At 33.0% G+C, this 18,796-nt stretch overlaps 1 protein-coding gene across 3 annotated transcripts in view; it reads right to left on the bottom strand.

Moving 5' to 3' along the window:
• LOC100917842 (sodium channel protein type 1 subunit alpha) overlaps positions 1-18,796 on the bottom strand; it is a 208,351-nt gene that overhangs the window by 11,055 nt on the left and 178,500 nt on the right. For all 3 annotated transcript variants that reach the window (XM_031960540.1, XM_031960538.1, XM_031960539.1), the window contains exon 25: positions 7,970-8,107. In XM_031960540.1, the coding sequence (XP_031816400.1) occupies positions 7,970-8,107 (138 nt within the window). The remainder of the gene's footprint in view (positions 1-7,969; positions 8,108-18,796) is intronic.

The following is an 18,796-nucleotide window of genomic DNA, read 5'->3' as shown; positions in this document are numbered from 1 at the left end:
AAAATAAAATTTAAGTTCTTATTGAAGAAAAGGGAGATGAATGCTAAGAGGAAGCAGATATTTGCCCTTAGAACAAAGAAAAAATAGCATTATAAACCAAGAGTTCAACCAGAAGAGTTATGGATTTTAGTGACTTCTGTGGAGGGCCACAAAGGAAGTGATTTACTGAGCTCTTAACAGCAAGAACTTATGTTGTCTACTTGAGGAAGGAATTTAAGATTTGATAGAAATCCTCCTAACGCTTGCCATGGCTAATGATTCCCAGCTCCAAGCAAGATTTAGATGATATTGCCAAAAGGAAATTAGAAAGTCCTGACAAAGATGGCAAAATCTTACATAATAGGTATTTAAGGATTGTTTATTGACAGATGGAGCTAAGATGGCAGAGTAAAGGTAGGGATTGACTTAACTTCTTCTCCAAACCTCTCAAATTCCTCTAAATAATGACTTTAAACAAATTTTAGAGTGTCAGAGTAGACAAAAAGACAGAGTAGAACATTTTCCAGCTAAGCTGATATAGAAACTCTGTAGAAAAGATCTGGGACATAAGGTGGGAGTTCTGTGTGCAGTTCCAGTATAAGCCATGCTATTGTAGCCCTGGCCTCAGCTTCAGCCTTATGCTAGTAAAGCAGAAACAGATCTAGATCTCTGAATCAGCTGAAGTACTGGTGGCTTCTAGTCCTCTCAGCCCATCTCTTTGGTATCCAAAGAAGACTTGGAAGATCAGCAGAAAAGATCTATGGCAATGGACCGGGAGGAGGCAGGGGGGGAGTCCAGCCTATATTCTCAGCACAACTGGCCTCAGTCCCAGCCCTGGCCCCACATCCAGCAAAGAAAGACTGTTTTTTAGCACACTAGATCTAGAGAAGGATCTCTGAAAACAGCAGCCCCAAATCTCTGAAGATGCGGACAATATCCATTTCACCTTGGAAACAGAGCTCTACTTTAACAAAAGTTAAAAGCTGAATAATAGGCTAGGAAAATGAGCATACAACAAAAAAATTTCTCATCATAGGAAATTATTATGGTGAAAAGGGAGATTAAAACACATACTTAGAAGAAGATAAAAATTCAAAACCCCTATCTCCAAAAACTCCAAGAAAAATAAGAATTGGGCTCAGGCTATGGAAGAGCTAAAAAAAATTTTGAAAATCAAGTAAGAGAAACAAAGGAAAAATTAGGAAAAGAATTGAAAGTGTGCCAAAAGGAAATACAAAAAGCTAATAAAAAGAATGCCTTAAAAAGCAAAATTGGCTAATTGGCAAAAAAAGATACAAAAGCTCACTGAAGAAAATAATTCCTTAAAAATTAGAAATGAGCAAATGGGAAGGCAATGACTTTATGAGAAATCAAGATGCAATAAAGCAAAGTCAAAAAAAGAAGAAAAATAGAAAAAAAGTAAAATATCTCATTGGAAAAACAACTGATCTGAAAAATAGAATCAGGCAAAATCATTTAAAAATTATTGGTCTACCTGAAAGTCATGATCAAAAAAGAGCCTGGACAACATTTTCCCAAGAAATTAAATGGTCCTGATATTTTAGAACCAGAGGGTAAAATAGAAGTTGAAAGAATCCACTGATAATCTCCTGAAAGAGATCCCAAAATGAAAAGTCTCAGGAATATTATAGCCAAATTCTGGAATTTCCAAGTCAAAGAGAAAATAATATAAGCATTCAGAAAGAAACAGTTCAAGTATAGTGGAGCCGAAATCAGCATAATCCAAGATTTAGCAGCTTCTACATTAAAGGACCAGAGGGCTCAGAATATTATATTTTGGAAAACAATAGAGCTAGAATTACAATCAATAATCATTTACCCAGCAAAACTCAGTATAATCCCTCAGGGGAAAAGATAGATATTCAATGAAATAGAGGATTTTCAAGCATTTATGATGAAAAGACCAGAGCTAAATAGAAAATTTGATTTTCAAATATAGGACTCATGAGAAGCATAAGGAGGTAATCAGGAAAGTGATAACATAAGAAACTTAAAAAGGTTTATCTGTTTACATTCCTATATAGAAGGATGATACTGATAAACCATTAGAACTTTCTCATTATTATGGCAGTTTGAATGAGTACATATAGACAGAGGGTACAAGTGTGGGTTGACAAAGAAAGGTTAATATTTTTTAAATGATGAAATTATGGGGTGTAATGTTCTCTAAAATATAATCTTCTCTGGGAGCAGGTTTCTTGGGGGGGGTGCTTCTGGGAGCAGACTTAGTTTCAGTTCAAAGTGATAATCATCTCAAATGCAGTCAGGAGTTAAAGTCCAAATCCTTTATTGTCTCCTTCCTTGGGCCCCGTTAGCTTTCTTAGAGGCCTATCTCTCTCCCTGGTTCCAAGAGCTCCTGCCACTAATCCTTTGCTTCTGCCAGCTTCAGCCTCCAGCCAGCACAAAGGTGGAAAATGGAATGAATCTGTCTCCGCCTCCGAGAGTGGGCTTGTCCTCTAGTAGGTTTGTCCTTTAGGCCTTGAATGTCCCCAACTGAATCCTGGTTGAGGCTCCTAGCTTATATATGCTTTCTTAAAGTTGTGAATCTTGTAGAACCCTAATAAGTACTATGTACATTAGTGAACTAGAGAACTGTTAAGTACCATGCTAAATTAGATAACTAACTTAGCACCTTGTAAGAATCCTAACAAGGGGTAAGAGACAAATGTACTGGGAGAATGGGAAAACTATCTGCCATAAAAAAGAGGAAGGAAAAGTTTTTATACTGGAGGGAAAGAAGGGAAGGAGAGAGGGGATGAGTGAATGTTACTTTCATCATAATTGACTCAAAGCAGAAAAAAACATACACACAATATGGCTATAGTCATCTATCTTACACTATAGAAAAATAAGAGGAGAATAAAAAGGGTGAGTGATAAAAGGAAATGGGTGATAAAGGAGGACATATTGGGGGAGGGAGTGATCAGTAGCAAAACACTTTTGAGGAGGAACAGGGTGAAAGGAGAGAGAATAAATGTAGGGGATACAGTTAGCAATAATAACTGTAAAAAAGAATTTTGAAGCAAGTTTCTCTGATAAAGCATTATTTCTCAATCATAGAGGAAACTAAGTCAAATTTATAAAAAATAAGAGCCATGCTCTAAATGATAAATGATCAACAGATATGATTTATGCCCAATGGAGTACAAATTCATAAATATACTTTGAATTAAAATACCACTACTAGATATGAATACCAAAGGAGATTTTTAAAAAGTGAAAAGAATGTATATGTACAAAAATATTTGTAGCAATTCTTCTCAGTGTAAAAAAATTGGAAATTGAGAGGATATCCATCAATTGAGGAATGGCTGAATACATTTTGGTATGTGATTGTCATGGGATAATATTGTTCTATGGGAAATGATGATCAGGATGATCTCAGAAAAAAAGACCTGGAAAGTCCTCCATGAACTCAAGTAAAGTGAAATGTACCATATACAGTGTAATAGCAATGTTGTGGGATGGCCAACTATAAATGACTGCTTTTTCTCAATAGTACAACAATCCATGATTATTTTGAAGGACTTATGATGAAAAATTCTCTCCATACCTAGAGAAGGACCTATGTCTGAATACAGATCAAAGCATACTCTCTCTCTCTTAATTTTCTTTTTAAGAATAGCTTTTAATTCTCAAAATACATGCAAAGTTAGTTTTCAACATTCACCCTTGCAAAATCCTGTGTTTCAATTTTTTTTCCTTCCTTTCTCCCCACCTCCTTCTCCTAGAGAGCAAGCAATCCAATATATGTTAAACATGTGCAATTCTTCTATATATATTTCCATATTTATCATGCATCACAAGAAATATCAGATCAAAAAGAAAAAATGGAAAAGAAACCATAACTTTATTTTCCTTAAGCTTTTTATTTTATTAGGGTGGGTGATCTATGATTTTTTTTTTTACAGCATGACTTTTAGGGAGATGTCTTGCATAACATATATGGTTTCTTAAAAGTGGCTGAGGACAGGGATAAGGGAGACAATTTGGAACTCAAAAGTTTTACAAACAAATGTAAAAAATAGTTTTAAATGTAGGGGAAAATATTAAATAAATATATTTTTAAAAAGAAAAACCAAGCAAACAAAACAGAACTGTTTATTGATTGGGCAAGAAACTAAGGAATAAGGGGAATAGATAGTGTCTTCATCACTGCTTTTCACTGAATGCAAGGGATGCAGGAGAGAAAATCAGATTTGGAAAATGAGTGGTCATGAATATGGCATCTGAGCATGGGATTTATATTTCTGGATTATGATTTAAATTGTAGAAATGATATACTTCAAGACTAGGCTACAATATATCAAACATATGAATACATTTATGACACTTAGCTAATCTAATTGAAAGGGTTTTAAACAGAAAAAGAAGGGGGAAGAAGAAAGTCCCAAACATATCTATTAAGCTAAACTTTATAGAGAATAGCTACAAGGTAAGAATGAGAAGTCATCAGAGACAAAATCTAAAAAAAAGTAAATGAGTAATAAAACCTATAGCATTACATTTTTTTACACAAATGCACAAAATAGAAGTAAAATGTAATAATGAATTGGCATCTAACTTCTCAAGCATAGAATAAATATTCCATAAAGATACATGGCCTACAGTGGTGATGCCATACTAAAATAGAAACACAAACCCCTAATCCATAATGAAGAATTCTATGGGAAATATATTGACCTAATTTTACATTTTAACCTTTTATTCTATTTTTAATTCATTTAAAAATATTCCAAATCATATTAATCTAGTTTGGATCATATTCAAGAAGGTTATGGGCTACATGCAGGCCATGTTTGACACGTCTGTCAAAGTGATGGAAAACTCACTCTTGGAAATTTTAAGGATACAAAATTGCTCTTCTACTTTCTGTTTTAGCACCAATATGATAACTTGAGGTTATGAGCCTGGCATAGATGTTACAAGTCTGGAGTAGATGTATCCTCCATTAGTAATGCAAGATTTCAGTTATCTGGCTTTCTCTTGAAACTCTATCTGCCAAAAAAGAGCACTAATGATTTGCTGATTTGCTTTAATAATGTCATCTTTCAAAAGTGAAAGGGAAATTATCTTCTTGATATGCTTCTTACTGATATGGAGGAGGTTGGTTGCTGAGATGGAAATAGTGGAGAGACTTCAATTAAAAAAAAAAATAAATAGCATCTGTCCTCAAGGACTTTCTTATTTACATTGAGAAAACAATGTGAGCACCAACATAAAATACTAACTATTATGTGAAGTAATTAGTTTGGTGTAGTGGAAAGGGTGTTAGTCTTATGAGCCAGAAAAACTGAATTCAAATGCCACCACTGAAATTTATTGTATGTAAAACCTTAGCTTATTGCACTTAATCTTTTAATTCCTTTAACAACCAAAGCTTTAGGTTGTAGAGCAGTTACCAATCTGCATTAGTAAAGGTAGTATCTTCCCTGCCAGTTTATATACTAATGAAATCATAGTTCTGGGTCCTAAAGAAGTAATTGTGAAATAATTTTGCATTTGGATAGGTAATACTAACAATTGGTTAATGATTCTGAGGTTACTGGAAAGTAATGATGCCTCAAAAGAAACAGAGAAATTAAGAAGATTAGATTTTTTTTGTGAAGAAGGAAGCTTTTTGCACATGTTGAATTGAGATATCTATGGTATGGTACATCTTGGGATAGATGAATATCAGACAGTTGCTGATATGGAACTGAAGCTGAAGAGGTAGACAAAGGCTGCTTGTGTATATTTAGGAGTCTATAAATCATAGAGGTTTATAAATCAATAGGCATTAAGTGACAACTATGTTTAAGGTTCTGCTATATGCCCTAAGAAAACAAATACAAAGAATAAAACAATTACTCTCTAAGAAGTTACACAATAATGACAGGGTGTCATAATTGTCATTATGACATATTTGACAATAATTGTCATTATTATATATATTTATATGTGTGTGTGTGTTGTGTGTGTGTGTGTGTGTGTGTGTGTGTGTGTGTATTATATAATACATAGTAGATGGGGAGGAAGGACACTCAGGAAAAGTCAAACATTCAGGCATGCTTGATATTAAGGATATAATGATAATGATTGAATCAATAAGAACTGAGGAGTTCTCCAACTTAGAGAATTTAATAGAGAAAGAGAAGGGAATCTGGTATAGTCTGATATGAAAGCTAGGTTTTGGAAGAACATATTTCAAAGGGTTCAAAGGAAGGATGGATGGGAAAGATAGGTAAGGAGGATCCTATGCACTAAAATTTTGCAGAGAAGTTAGTTTAGGATGTATAGGAAACTTTCAAGAATAAAATTTTGAAAACTCAAAGAAAAACAGTTCTGAAAAGCAGAGAAAATAGAACTTGTCTGAAAATATGCAGGTGGATGTACAAGGAACTAACCAATCAATGTAGATCTAAAAAGATGTATAAAAGATGGAAGGAAAAAGAAGTAACAAAATAAATATAAAAATGTTGCCTGATTTTGTTATAATAATGTCAATATTGATAAAGCTTTAAATGAATTGAAACTAGCATGGGAAGCTAAGAACACAAAAACGCGGGCGCGCGCGCGTGCGTGTGTGTGTGTGTGTGTGTGTATGTGTGTGTGTGTTTAAAATTATATTGAGAGAATTGAGGAAGATTAAGCAGGGATTGGACCACTGCTCATAGTAGTAAACTCATGAAGCCTTATTCTGTTTGATTCTTGATGGCACAATTAGTAAAAAAAAAAAAAAAAAAAAAGTTGGAAAGAGGCAAGTTCAGGTTTGATTTCAGGAAGAACTTTCTAACAATTATGAATTTCTAGAAAATTAAGTCCCCCCTGAAGGAATGTATAACCTCAGGAGGTGGTATATTCCTTCCTGATGAAGATCTTTCAAAAGAATGGATCACCACTTGTCAGATAGATAGTTAAAATTTATTTTTTAGACATATATTTTTTCCCCATCATGAGGCAAATAGGTGGCATAATGCTCAGAGTGCTGGATCTAGAGCCTGGAAGATATGAGTTAAAATCTGGCTTCAGATTAGTTATACAATTTGAGCCATGCCAACTTAAACTTTTTAAGTCTCAACTTTCTTATCTTTAAAGTATGATATTAATAACATCTATGACCCAGGATTATTGTTAGGATAAAATAAGATAAAATTTGTAAACCATTTTGTAAAATTAAAGTATTATGTAAATGATAGCTATCATTATTATTATGATCATTATCATTATGATCTACACATTAGATTAAATGACCACTGAGATTTCCTCCAATTCTGGACTTCTATAATTATGATTTTGGGACAAAACTCCTAATATTGATTTTTTTATTTTAGTAGATTAGGAAGAAGTAGCATGATGTGATAGAGGTGTCAAACTCCTCATAAAACTTGATTGGAAACCAAATTAAAATTTAATTGGGATATTTTTAACAAAAGAAATAAAAATGCAACATAGGTAATGCTAATTTATGACTTTCTAAGTAGATTGTGGATCAGTGTTTCCATTGTATTTATGTTCAACAATACTTGAATTTTTAATTTAAGAACAAAAGAATCTTGAATTAGTTAGAAAGGTTTTTAACCTAGAGACTGTGAATTTAAAAAAGTTTTTTTGTAATTATATTTCAATATAATTGGTTTTCTTATAATCTAATGTATTTTATGCATTTAAACAAATTCTTCTGAAAAGGAGTACAAAACTTTCACCAGGCACCAAAGGATTTCTGACATAAAAAATGATCAATAATCCCTAACATAAGACTGAGGTTTAAATTTGGCCTCTGATACACTAAAGCTGTATAGACTAATCTCTTGGTGACCTAGATAATTCACTGAGAATATAAATTACATAGTTATTGCTGATGTGTATTTGTAGGAATATATTCCAAATCAGGCATTCTTTTCCCCAGTGAAGTCACAGAACACAATATTCTCACCCTCATTCCCATACCCCCAAAACAGGTGTGTTAGGCAATGTTATGAATACTTATCTTCTTTTTTTGCTGATTGAAATTATCAATGATGACACCAATGAACAGATTCAAGGTGAAGAATGACCCAAAGATGATGAAAATAACAAAGTAAAGATACATGTAAAGGTTGTCTTCATATTTGGGTTGTAGTTCCACCTACAAAACAAGAAGAATTTATAAATTTTAATAATATAATTTAATGTTGGAAATATTAATCCTTTTATAGTGAGGATGGACATATTTACTATTTATTTGTTTATATTCAAAAGGTAATATCTTTGAATACATTACTGATTTTAAAATTTCGGTGGATTTTTAAAAATACTAGTGAAATTCAATGGGAACAAATGACTTTCAAGGATTATTTTAAAGAAAAAGGCAATTTGTTCTCATTTTCTAATGTCTATTTTCTGTCAGTAAGCATAGTTTCAATAAAATTGTTACAATTCTCTTTATTTACCATTCTTGGAATACTTTAAACTTTTAAGGATTTTCTTTGATTATTTTTATTTGCTTTGTTTAACTAATAAAAACTTATGTCTTAATCCTAATGTGTAAAAGGGGTATTTAGAAATTCCAAGATGTTTGGAATGATGTACAAAAAAGCTAATAATAATAATAATATTTGACATTTATATAGTTCTCTAAGATTTGCAAACTATGTGACAATTTTATCTCACTTTATGTTCATAATAGTCTTGGGAGATAGGTGCTTTTATTATTCTCTTCTATTATTAGATGAGGAAAGTAAGGCAGAGCAAAATTGTGATTTGCTCAGAGTTACAGCAAGTAAATGTTGGGAGCTACTTTTGAACTCAGTTTTCCTAACTCCACATCCAGCTCTTTATTTATTCTACCATCTAGACTTATAATAAATGTTTTAGTATTCATCAATATGTTTGTACAGATTTTAATGAAAATTTAATTTCTTAAATTATCTCATACCAAATTAATAGTTATTGTACTATACTAAAGTTTATTTACACATTCCCTTGTAACAATTAAGTGACTGTGGATTCTTGAGGGTTATACTAGTGGACCATAACTGAATGGACCCTTCAATGGACTATATTTATATGAGGTAACAATGGTATTAGTGGTTGGGGGGAAAGAAACAGGAAAGATTTCATGAATATGGTGCTTGATCTGTCTTAATGCAAGGTGAAGGTAATGAAGAAGTGATTTTGAGGCCTCTGAGATAACAAGGGAAAAGATATAGAAAGTCTCCTGATTGAGTTATAAAGAGAAAAAACAGTTTGGATGAATCATGGAGTGAGGAAAGGAAAGGAATGTTCAAAGTGACTGGAATGAGGCCAGGTTGCATAAGGTTTTAACAGTTAGACAGTGGGAGGCAGAGCTAAGATGGCAGAGAAAAACCAGGAAATTGCCTGAGAGCTCCTCATTTTTCTTCAAAATGACATTTAATCAAGCTTCTAAATAATTTTTGGAGCCACAGAACTCAGAAAAAGATGGATGAAACAATTTTCCAACCCAAGATAACTTGAAAGGATGGCAGAAAAAAATCTATCTCACTTGGGTAAAATAGGTAAAAGATGTGCTCAGGCAGTGTCTGAGCAAGCCAGTAGGAGGCTTTTAGCTACATCACAGACAAGCAATTGAGGCCCCGATCCAGCAAGTCAGAAGCATAGCAGACCAACTGTGAGACCTCCAGTTTCAGCACAACCAGCAAATCAACAGCCCTGGAACCCTGGCAAAACAGGCACAATGAGACTTTATTACTCCACCATAGTGGGCAAGCTGCCATTCCTGAAGGCTCTGCTACAGAAAGCTAGTGATCTATTCTCTGATCACACAGTGAAAGAAGCTTAGAATGAATTGCTTTGAATATATACATAAATGCTAATTAATTTTATCAAACTGATTATTATAAACAGTATGTTCAGACATTTTCTGCTATGGCCAAAAAGTATGAATCATACATTTGTGTGCTTGTAATGTGAGTGTAAGATTAAGAGAAAGAGAGAATACCAATATTGTACTCAATATTATAGTAACATTTCAGTTATCTATATATTCTTTCTATCTAGTGATTCCATAAGCAGGTGGTCTTGTGCACTGTGCTTTGTATATCTTGTGTCATTACCTAAAAAAAGGATTTAAAAAATCAAATAAGAGAGGTAGGAGAAAAATTGTGAAAAAGAAATTAGTCATGCAAGAGAATTATGAAAAAGAATCAATAGCTTGGAAAAATAAGCATAAAAATTGATTGAAGAAAACAACTCCTTAAAAAGTAGAATTAGCTGGGGGGCAGAACCAAGATGGCAGAGAGGGCACATGTTTCTTTCTGACCTTTCCCCATAACCCTCAGACTAATTAGCAAATCCAGCTCCTGAATTAATTCTGGACTGGCAGACTCCACAAATTTTGGGAGTGCAACAAATTACTATCAGAAGATAATTTCAAAGCTCTCCAGAAAAGGTCTGTTTCAATCAGGCATAGAGGGAGACAAGCCAAGTGAAAGCAGGTCTAGCACAGATGCTGAGTGCAGGCAACACAGACCTAGGGGTGAGGGCTCTGTGGGCTGGAGAATCTATGGGGAGGAATCTACAGCAGTGTTGGCTTCTCTGCCGTGGATGCAATCAGTAGATCAGCAGAGAAGTTATAAAACATCCAACACAAACATAAAAGGTAAATAGAGAACCCCAAAATGCCAGAATTCCATAAGCCTTGGCCACACCTACCCAGAACTTTAAGCCAGTCAGCACAGCTGTTGCCACTTTTGAAAAAGCTTGGACAATCTCCCTTGCCCTAAAAGCAGATCTTAGCTTTTTAGAAAAAATGAGTAAAAGAGCAAAAAGAACTCTGACCATAGATAGTTTTTATGGTGAAAGAGAAGAACAGATTTCAAACCCTGAGGAGATTAAAAGCAGATTGTCTCCAGATAAAGCCCAAAAGGTGATATAAGTGGGTCCCCATCACACAAAGCTCTCATAGAAGAAATTATAAAAGATCTTTAAAAAGAGGTGGAAAAAAATGAGGGAAGGAAATGAGAACTTTACGAGAGAGTTTGGAAAAGAAAACACAGAAATTATATAAAGAAAATTCATTACAAAATAGACTTAGTGAAATGGAAAAAGTATCTAACTCCTTAAAAATAGATTTGACAAAATGGAAAAAGAAAACAACTCCCCAAATAACAGAATTTGTGAAATGGAAAAAGAAAATAACCTCTTGAAAAACAGAATTTGTGAAATGGGAAAAATAACTCCTTAAAAAAAGAATGTGTGAAATGGAAAAAAATCCATAGAACAAAACAACTCATTTAAAAATTCAATTGGAAAAATACAAAAATAATTTTGATAAAGTAAATGAAGAAAATAATTAACTAAAAATCAGAACTGAACACATGGAAATAAATGACTTAATGAGATATCAAGAATCAGTCAAGAAAAACCAAAAAAATGAAAAAAATAGAAGAAAATGTAGAATAACTACTTGAGAAAACAATTGACCTGGAAAATAAATCTAGGAGAGACAATTTAAGGATTTATTGGACTTCTTGAAAACCATGATACAAAAAAAGAGCCTAGACATTGTTTTTCAGGAAATTATCAAAGAGAATAGATATTGAAAGAATTCACTGAACACCTTCTGAAAGAAACCCCAAAATTAAAACTCTAGGGAATATTTCTAAATTTCAGAACTATTGGATTAAGGAAAAAAATATTGCAAGCAGCCAGAGAAAAAACAATTCAAATACCAAATACCAATACCACCTTAAAGGATTAAATGGCCTGGAATCTGATATTCTGAAAGACAAAGGAACTTGGATTGCAGCCAAGAATAAACTACCCTGCTAAACTGAGCATTTTCTTTCAGGAAAGAAGATGAACATTCAATGAAACAGCTGAATTCCCTTTATTTATGATGAAAAGACCAGAGCTGAACAAAAAATTTGACTTCCAAATATAAAATCCAAGAGAAGCATAAAAGGTAATAAGAAAAGAACTCTTGAGAAATGTGTCTCTGTTATGGGCATGCATAGATAGTGCATGTATAATTTGATTTTACTGTTATAATATAAAAAAGAAATGAGGTGGAAAGGGGATTATACCAGAAAAGGGGGAAAATAGAGGTAAAATAAGGGAAATTACATCTCACAAAGAGACAAAGAAAACCTATTATAATTGAGGAAAGAAGGGACGAGGATAAACATTGTGATGAATCTTAGTCTCATTAGATTTGACTCAAAGAGAGAATATTAGATATATTTGGTTACATATAGAAACTCCTCTCACATTACCAGAAAGTGGTAGGGGAAAGGGGAAAAGAGAAGGGGTAGGCTAATAGAAGGGAAATCAGAAATAGAAGGAGAAAAGTATAAGAAAGAGGGAGAGCTGCTTGAGACAAGTAGTACTCATAAGTAAAATATTAGGGATGAGGAAAGGAAAAAAGGAAAGAGAAAAGTATAATTTGGGGTAAATAAGATGGTAGGAAATACAGAATTAGTAGTTTTTACTGTAAATGTGAATGGGGTGAACTCTCCCATAAAATGGAAGCGGATAGCAGACTGGATTAAAAGCTAGAACCCTACAATATGTTTTTTTTACAAGAAATACATATAAAGCAAAGTGATACATACAGAGTAAAGATAAAAGGCTGGAGTAGAATCTATTATGCTTCAGATGAAATTAAAAAAAGCAGAGCTAGCCATCCTATCTCAGATCAAGCAAAAAGCGAGAATTGATCTAATTAAAAGAGATAAGGAAGGAAATTATATCTTGCTAAAGGGTGCCATAGATAATGAAACAATATCAATACTAAACATATATGCACCACGTGGTATAGCATCTAAATTACTAAAGGAGAAGTTAAAAGAGCTGCAAGAAGAAATAGAGAGCAAAAATATAACAGATAAATAGAACCACAAAATAAATAAGAAAGAAGTTAAGGAGGTAAATAGAATACTAGAAAAGTTAGGTATGATAAATCTTTGGAAAAAAATTAATGGAGACCAAAAGGAGTATACTTTCTTTTTGGCAGTTCATGGAAACTATACAAAAATTGACCACATATTAGGACATAATAATCTCTCAAAACCAAATGCAGAAAGGCAGAAAGAATAAATGCATTTTTTTTTCAGATAATGATACAAAAAAATTACATCCAGTAGAAGGCCAGGGGAAAATAAACCAAAAAGTAATTGGAAACTAAATAATTTCATTCCAAAGAATGAATGGGTGAAACAGCAAATCATAGACACAATTAATAATTTCATCCAAGAAAATGACAATAATGAGACAACATACCAAAATTTGTGGGATGCAGCCACAGTAGTAATAAGGGGAAATTTTATATCTCTAGATGCTTACTTAGATAAAATAGAGAAAAGAAGATCAATGAATTGGGCTTGTGACAAAAAAGCTAGAAAAAAGAACAAATTAAAATCCCCCAATCAAATTCCAAACTTGAAATTCTAATAATAAGAGAGATTAATAAAATTCAAAGTAAAAAAAAACTATTGAATTAATTAATAAAACTAAGAGTTGGTTTTATGAAACAACCAACAAAATAGATACATCTTTAGTTAATTTGATTTTAAAAAAAGGAAAGAGGAAAATAAAATTGTTAGTCTCAATAATGAAAAGGAGAACTTTCCACCAATGAAGAGGAAATTAGAGCAATAATTAGGAGTTATTTTGCCCAACTTTATGCCAAAAAAATTTGATAATCTAAGTAAAATGGAGGAATGCTTACAAAAATAAAGATTGCCTAGATTAACAGAAGAGGAAATAAATTACTTAAATAGTCTCACTTTAGAAAAAGAAATAGAACAAACTATTAATCAACTCCCTAAGAAAAAATCTCCAGAGCCAGATGGGTTTACATGTGAATTCTACCAAACATATAAAGAACAATAAACTCCAATACTATATAAACTATTTGAAAAATAGGGAAAGAAGGATTCCTACCAAACTCCTTTTATGACACAGATATGGTAATGATACCTAAACCAGGTAGGATGAAAACAGAGAAAGAAAATTATAGGCCAATTTCCCTAATGAATATTAATGCAAAAATCTTAAATAAAATATAAGCAAAGAGATTATAGAAAGTTATCCCCAGGATAATATACCAAGACCAAGTAGGATTTATATCAAGAATTCAGGGCTGGTTCAATATTAGGAAAATTATTAGCATAATTGACTATATCAATAACCATATTAACCAAAACCATATGATTATCTCAATAGATGCCGAAAAAGCATTTGATAAAATCCAACACCCATTCCTATTAAAAACACTAGAGAGTAAAGGAATAAATGAACTTTTCCTTAAAATAGTCAATAGCATCTATTTAAAATAAGCAGCAAGCATAATATATAATGGGGATAAACTAGAATCATTCCCAATAAGATCAGGGGTGAAACAAGGTTGCCCACTATCACCATTACTATTCAGATTATATTAGAAATGCTAGTTTTGTCAATAAGAGAAGAAAAGGAAATTAAAGGAATTAGAGTAGGTAATGAGGAAACCAAATTATCACTCTTTGCAGATGATATGATGGTATACCTAGAGAACCCTAGAGAATAAACTAAAAAAACTATTAGAAATAATCCACAACTTTAACAAAGTTTCAGGATTCAAAATAAATTCACATAAATCATCAGCATTTTTAAACATCACTAATAAAATGCAATAGCAAGAGATACAAGAAGAAATTCCATTCAAAATAACTGTCAATAGTATAAAATATTTGGGAATCTATCTGCCAAGGGAAAATCAGGAACTATATGTGCAAAACTACAAAACACTTTCCACACAAATAAGTCATATCTAAACAATTGGAAAAATATCAAGTGCTCTTGGATAGTCCGAGCGAATATAATAAAAATGACAATACTCCCTAAACTCATCTATTTATTTAGTGCTATATCAATCAGATTCCCAAGAAACTATTTTACTGACCTAGGAAAAAATAACAACAAAATTCATCTGGAAGAACAAAAGATCATGAATTTCAATGGAATTAATGAAAAAATGCAAATGAAGTGGCCTTGCTGTATCAGATTTAATCTGATACAGCAAGGCCACTTCATTTATAGAATTTATAGAAAATTTATAAAGCAGAAAACCATTTGATACTGGCTAAGAAACAGAGTAGTTGATCAATGGAACAGGTTAGATTCACAGGAGAAAATAGTTAATAACTATAGTAATATAGTGTTTGACAAACCCAAAGACCTCAGCTTTTGGGATAAGAACTCATTATTTGACAAAAACTTCTGGGAAAATTGGAAATTAGTATGGCAGAAACTAGGTATTGACTTACATTTAATACCCTATAACAAGATAAGGTTGAAATGGGTTAATAATTTAAACATAAAGAGTGATATTATAAGCAAATTAGAAAAATAAAGGATAGTTTACCTCTCAAATCTGTGGAGAAGAAAGGAATTTGTGACCAAAGAACTGGAATACATTATTGAATACAAAATAGACAATTTTGCTTATATTAAGTTAAAAAGTTTTTGTACAAACAAAACCAATGAATACAAGATTATGAGGGAAGCAATAAAGTGGGGCAATTTTTTTTTACATTCAAGGACTGTGATAAAGGCCTCATTTCTAAAATATACAGAGAATTGACTCAAATTTATAAGAATTCAAGCCATTCCCCAAATCATAAATGCTCAAAGGATATGATCAGACAATTTTCAGATGAAGAAATTGATACTATTTTTAGTCATATGAAAAGGTGCTCTAAATCACTATTGATCAGAGAAATGCAAATTAAGACAACTCTGAGATACCACTACACACCTGTCAGATTGGCTAAAGTGACAGGAAAAGATAATGATGAATGTTGGAGGGGATGTGGGAAAAGTGGGACACTAATTCATTGTTGTTGGAACTGTGAATGGATCCAATCATTCTGGGTGAGCAATTTTGGAACTATGCTCAAAAAGTTATCAAATTGTGCATACTCTTTGATCCAGCAGAGTTTCTACTAGGCTTATATTCCAAAGAGATCTTAAAGGAGGGAAAGGGACCCAGATATGCAAAAAAAATGTTTGTGGCATCCATTTTGACTAGAAACTGAAAATTGAATGAATGCCCATCAATTGGAGAATGGCTGAATAAATTATGGTATATGAATGTTATGGAATGTTATTGTTCTATAAGAAACAACCAACAGGATTATTTCAGAGAGGCCTGGAAAGACTTACATAAACTGATGTTGAGGGAAATGAGGAGAAGCAGGAAATCATTATACACAGCAACAACAAGATTATATGATGATCAATTCTGATGGACGTGGCTCTCTTCAACAATGAGATGATTCAAACCAGTTTCAATTGTTCAGTGATGAAAAGAGCCATCTACACCCAGAGAGAGGACCGTGGGAACTGAGTATGGTTCACAACATAGCATTTTCATTCTTTTTGTTGCTGTTTGCATTTTATGTTGCTTCTCTTTTTTTCTTGTGCAGCATGATAATTGTATAAATATGTATACATATATTGGATTTAATATCCAAAGCCAAAAACAAAAGTAGAATTAGTAAAATATAAAAGTAGGTATAAAAGATAATTGAAGAAAATAATTCCTTAAAAATTAGAATTGCCATTTGCAAGTCAATGAATATATAAAACATCAAGAATAAGCCAAACAAAATCAAAAGAATTTTAAAAGTAGAAAAAACCTCATTAAAAAAATAACTGACCTAGAAAAGTGATCCAAGAAAGATAATTTAAAATTATTGTACTACCTGAAAGCCACATTCTAAAAAAGAGCCTAGACAACATCTTTCAAGAAATTGTCAAGAAAAAATGCTCTGATATCCTAGAACCAGAGGGTAAAATAGTAATTGAAGGAATCAATTGATCATCTTCTGAAAGAAATCCCAATATGAAAACTCCAAGGAATACTGTAGCCAAATTCCAGAACTATAAATTCAAGAAGAAAATATTATAAACATCCAGAAATAAACAATTCAAATATTAAGGAGCCATAGTTTTAAGTTACACAGGCTTTAGCAGCTTCTGCATTAAAGGATTGGAGGGCTTGGAATATGATAGTCTGTAAGGAAAAGGAGCATGGATTACCATTAAAAATCAATTATCCAGCAAAGCTGAGCAAAATCTTTCAGGGGTGAAATGGACATTCAATGAAATAGGGGACTTTCAAACTTTCCTGATGAAAATATTAGAGCTGAAGAGAAAATGCATTCTTCAAATATAAGATTCAAGAGAAGCATAAAGCAATAAAAAAAAGGGAAAGAAAAAACAACAGGGTTTTCAATAAGGTTAAATTGTTTACATCTCTACATGGGAAAATGATACTTATAACTCTTAAAAACAATAAATATGGGACTCTGAGGGTGAAGCCAAAATAATGTAGTAAAGCCAAGAAGCTGGTTTATATAATATAAAATAGAACACCACATGGAAGAAGCACATGATGCAGTGGTTAAGGTACTTTACTAGGAGACAGGGACATGGACAGTCAAGTCCCAACTTAGACATCTATTAACTGCAAGACCTAAGAAAGTTCAAGCACTTTCTTTAGTCCACCATCTTGACTCCCCTCCTGAAACTCCTCCTGATCCCTCATACATTTGTTGCCTCAATTTCTTCATCTGTGAAATGACCAGGTTATAATTCTATGGCTTTTAAATTCTCCTCCAGCTTTAAATCTGTGATTCTATGGTCCTAAATGGACAGAAATGTATAAAGTGCTATTGGAGGTCCAAGGGGAGTTCTAGTAATAAAGTCAAGATGGCAGAGTAAAATCAGGGAGGGGCTTGAGTCTACCAGTTTCCCTTACTAACCACATGAAACCAAGCCTCTGAACAGAGTCTGATGGAATGAAACCACTCTCCAGCTCAAGACAGACTGAAAAAATTTCAAAAAAGGTCAATCTCACTGGGGTGAAAAGATTGTTCAGCCCAGGTCAGAGAGACTCTGGGAAAGTCAATGAGAGGGTCTTAATCACAGCAAATCAGCAACTAATACTCTCAGTCCTACATCATTAGAGGAACAAATCAGTGGGAGAGCTTCTAATCCCAGTTCAGAAGGTAAACATTAGGAAACCAGACTGTTTCCTGCACAGGGAAGACAAAGCTATCCTATATAAATACAAGGGGCCCTTGTGCTCAAAGCCAAGGTTCAGAGCTGCACAGGAAGCTTGGGACAGAGCCCTTTTACTCCAGGAGCAGAGTTCCACTTTAAAAGTTAAAAAAAGAAGAAATACAAAAAAAAAAAAAAAAAGAAAAAAGAAAAAAATGAGCAAGAAACAGAAAAGAACCTTGACCATACAAAACTACTCTGGAGATAGGGCAGAACAAAACACAAACTAAAACAAGGACATAATGTTCACAGAGGAAATCTGAAAGTGATATGAATTGGTCTCAAGCCCAAGGAAGCTTCTTGGAAGTGACTTTAAAAGACTTTAAAAGGTAAATAAGAGAGGTAGAAGAAAAATGAGAAAGGAAATGAGAGATATTCATGAGTCAACAATTTGTAAAAGGAAGGAAAAAAATCATCTGAAGAAAACAACTACTTAAACAGTAGAATAAACCAAATGGAAAAAGTGATACAAAAGATAACTGAAGAAAATCACACATTAAAAACTAGAACAGGGCAAATGGAAGCTAATGACTTTGTGAAACAGCAAGAATCAAACTAAAAAGAATGAAAAAATGGAAGAAATGTGAAGTACCTCATTGGCAAAACAGCTAACCTGGAAAATAGATCCAGAAGAGAAAATTTAAAAATTATTGACCTACCTAAGGCCATACCCTCTTCCCTCCTCCCTGCCCCCTCTCCCAAAGAGCCTGGATAGCATTCTATAAGAGGAGGAAAACTGCCTCAATAT

The sequence above is a fragment of the Sarcophilus harrisii genome, chromosome 3 (assembly GCF_902635505.1).
Source record: "Sarcophilus harrisii chromosome 3, mSarHar1.11, whole genome shotgun sequence".
Classification (NCBI taxonomy): Eukaryota; Metazoa; Chordata; class Mammalia; order Dasyuromorphia; family Dasyuridae; genus Sarcophilus; species Sarcophilus harrisii.
This window is presented reverse-complemented; position numbering and strand designations above follow the sequence as displayed.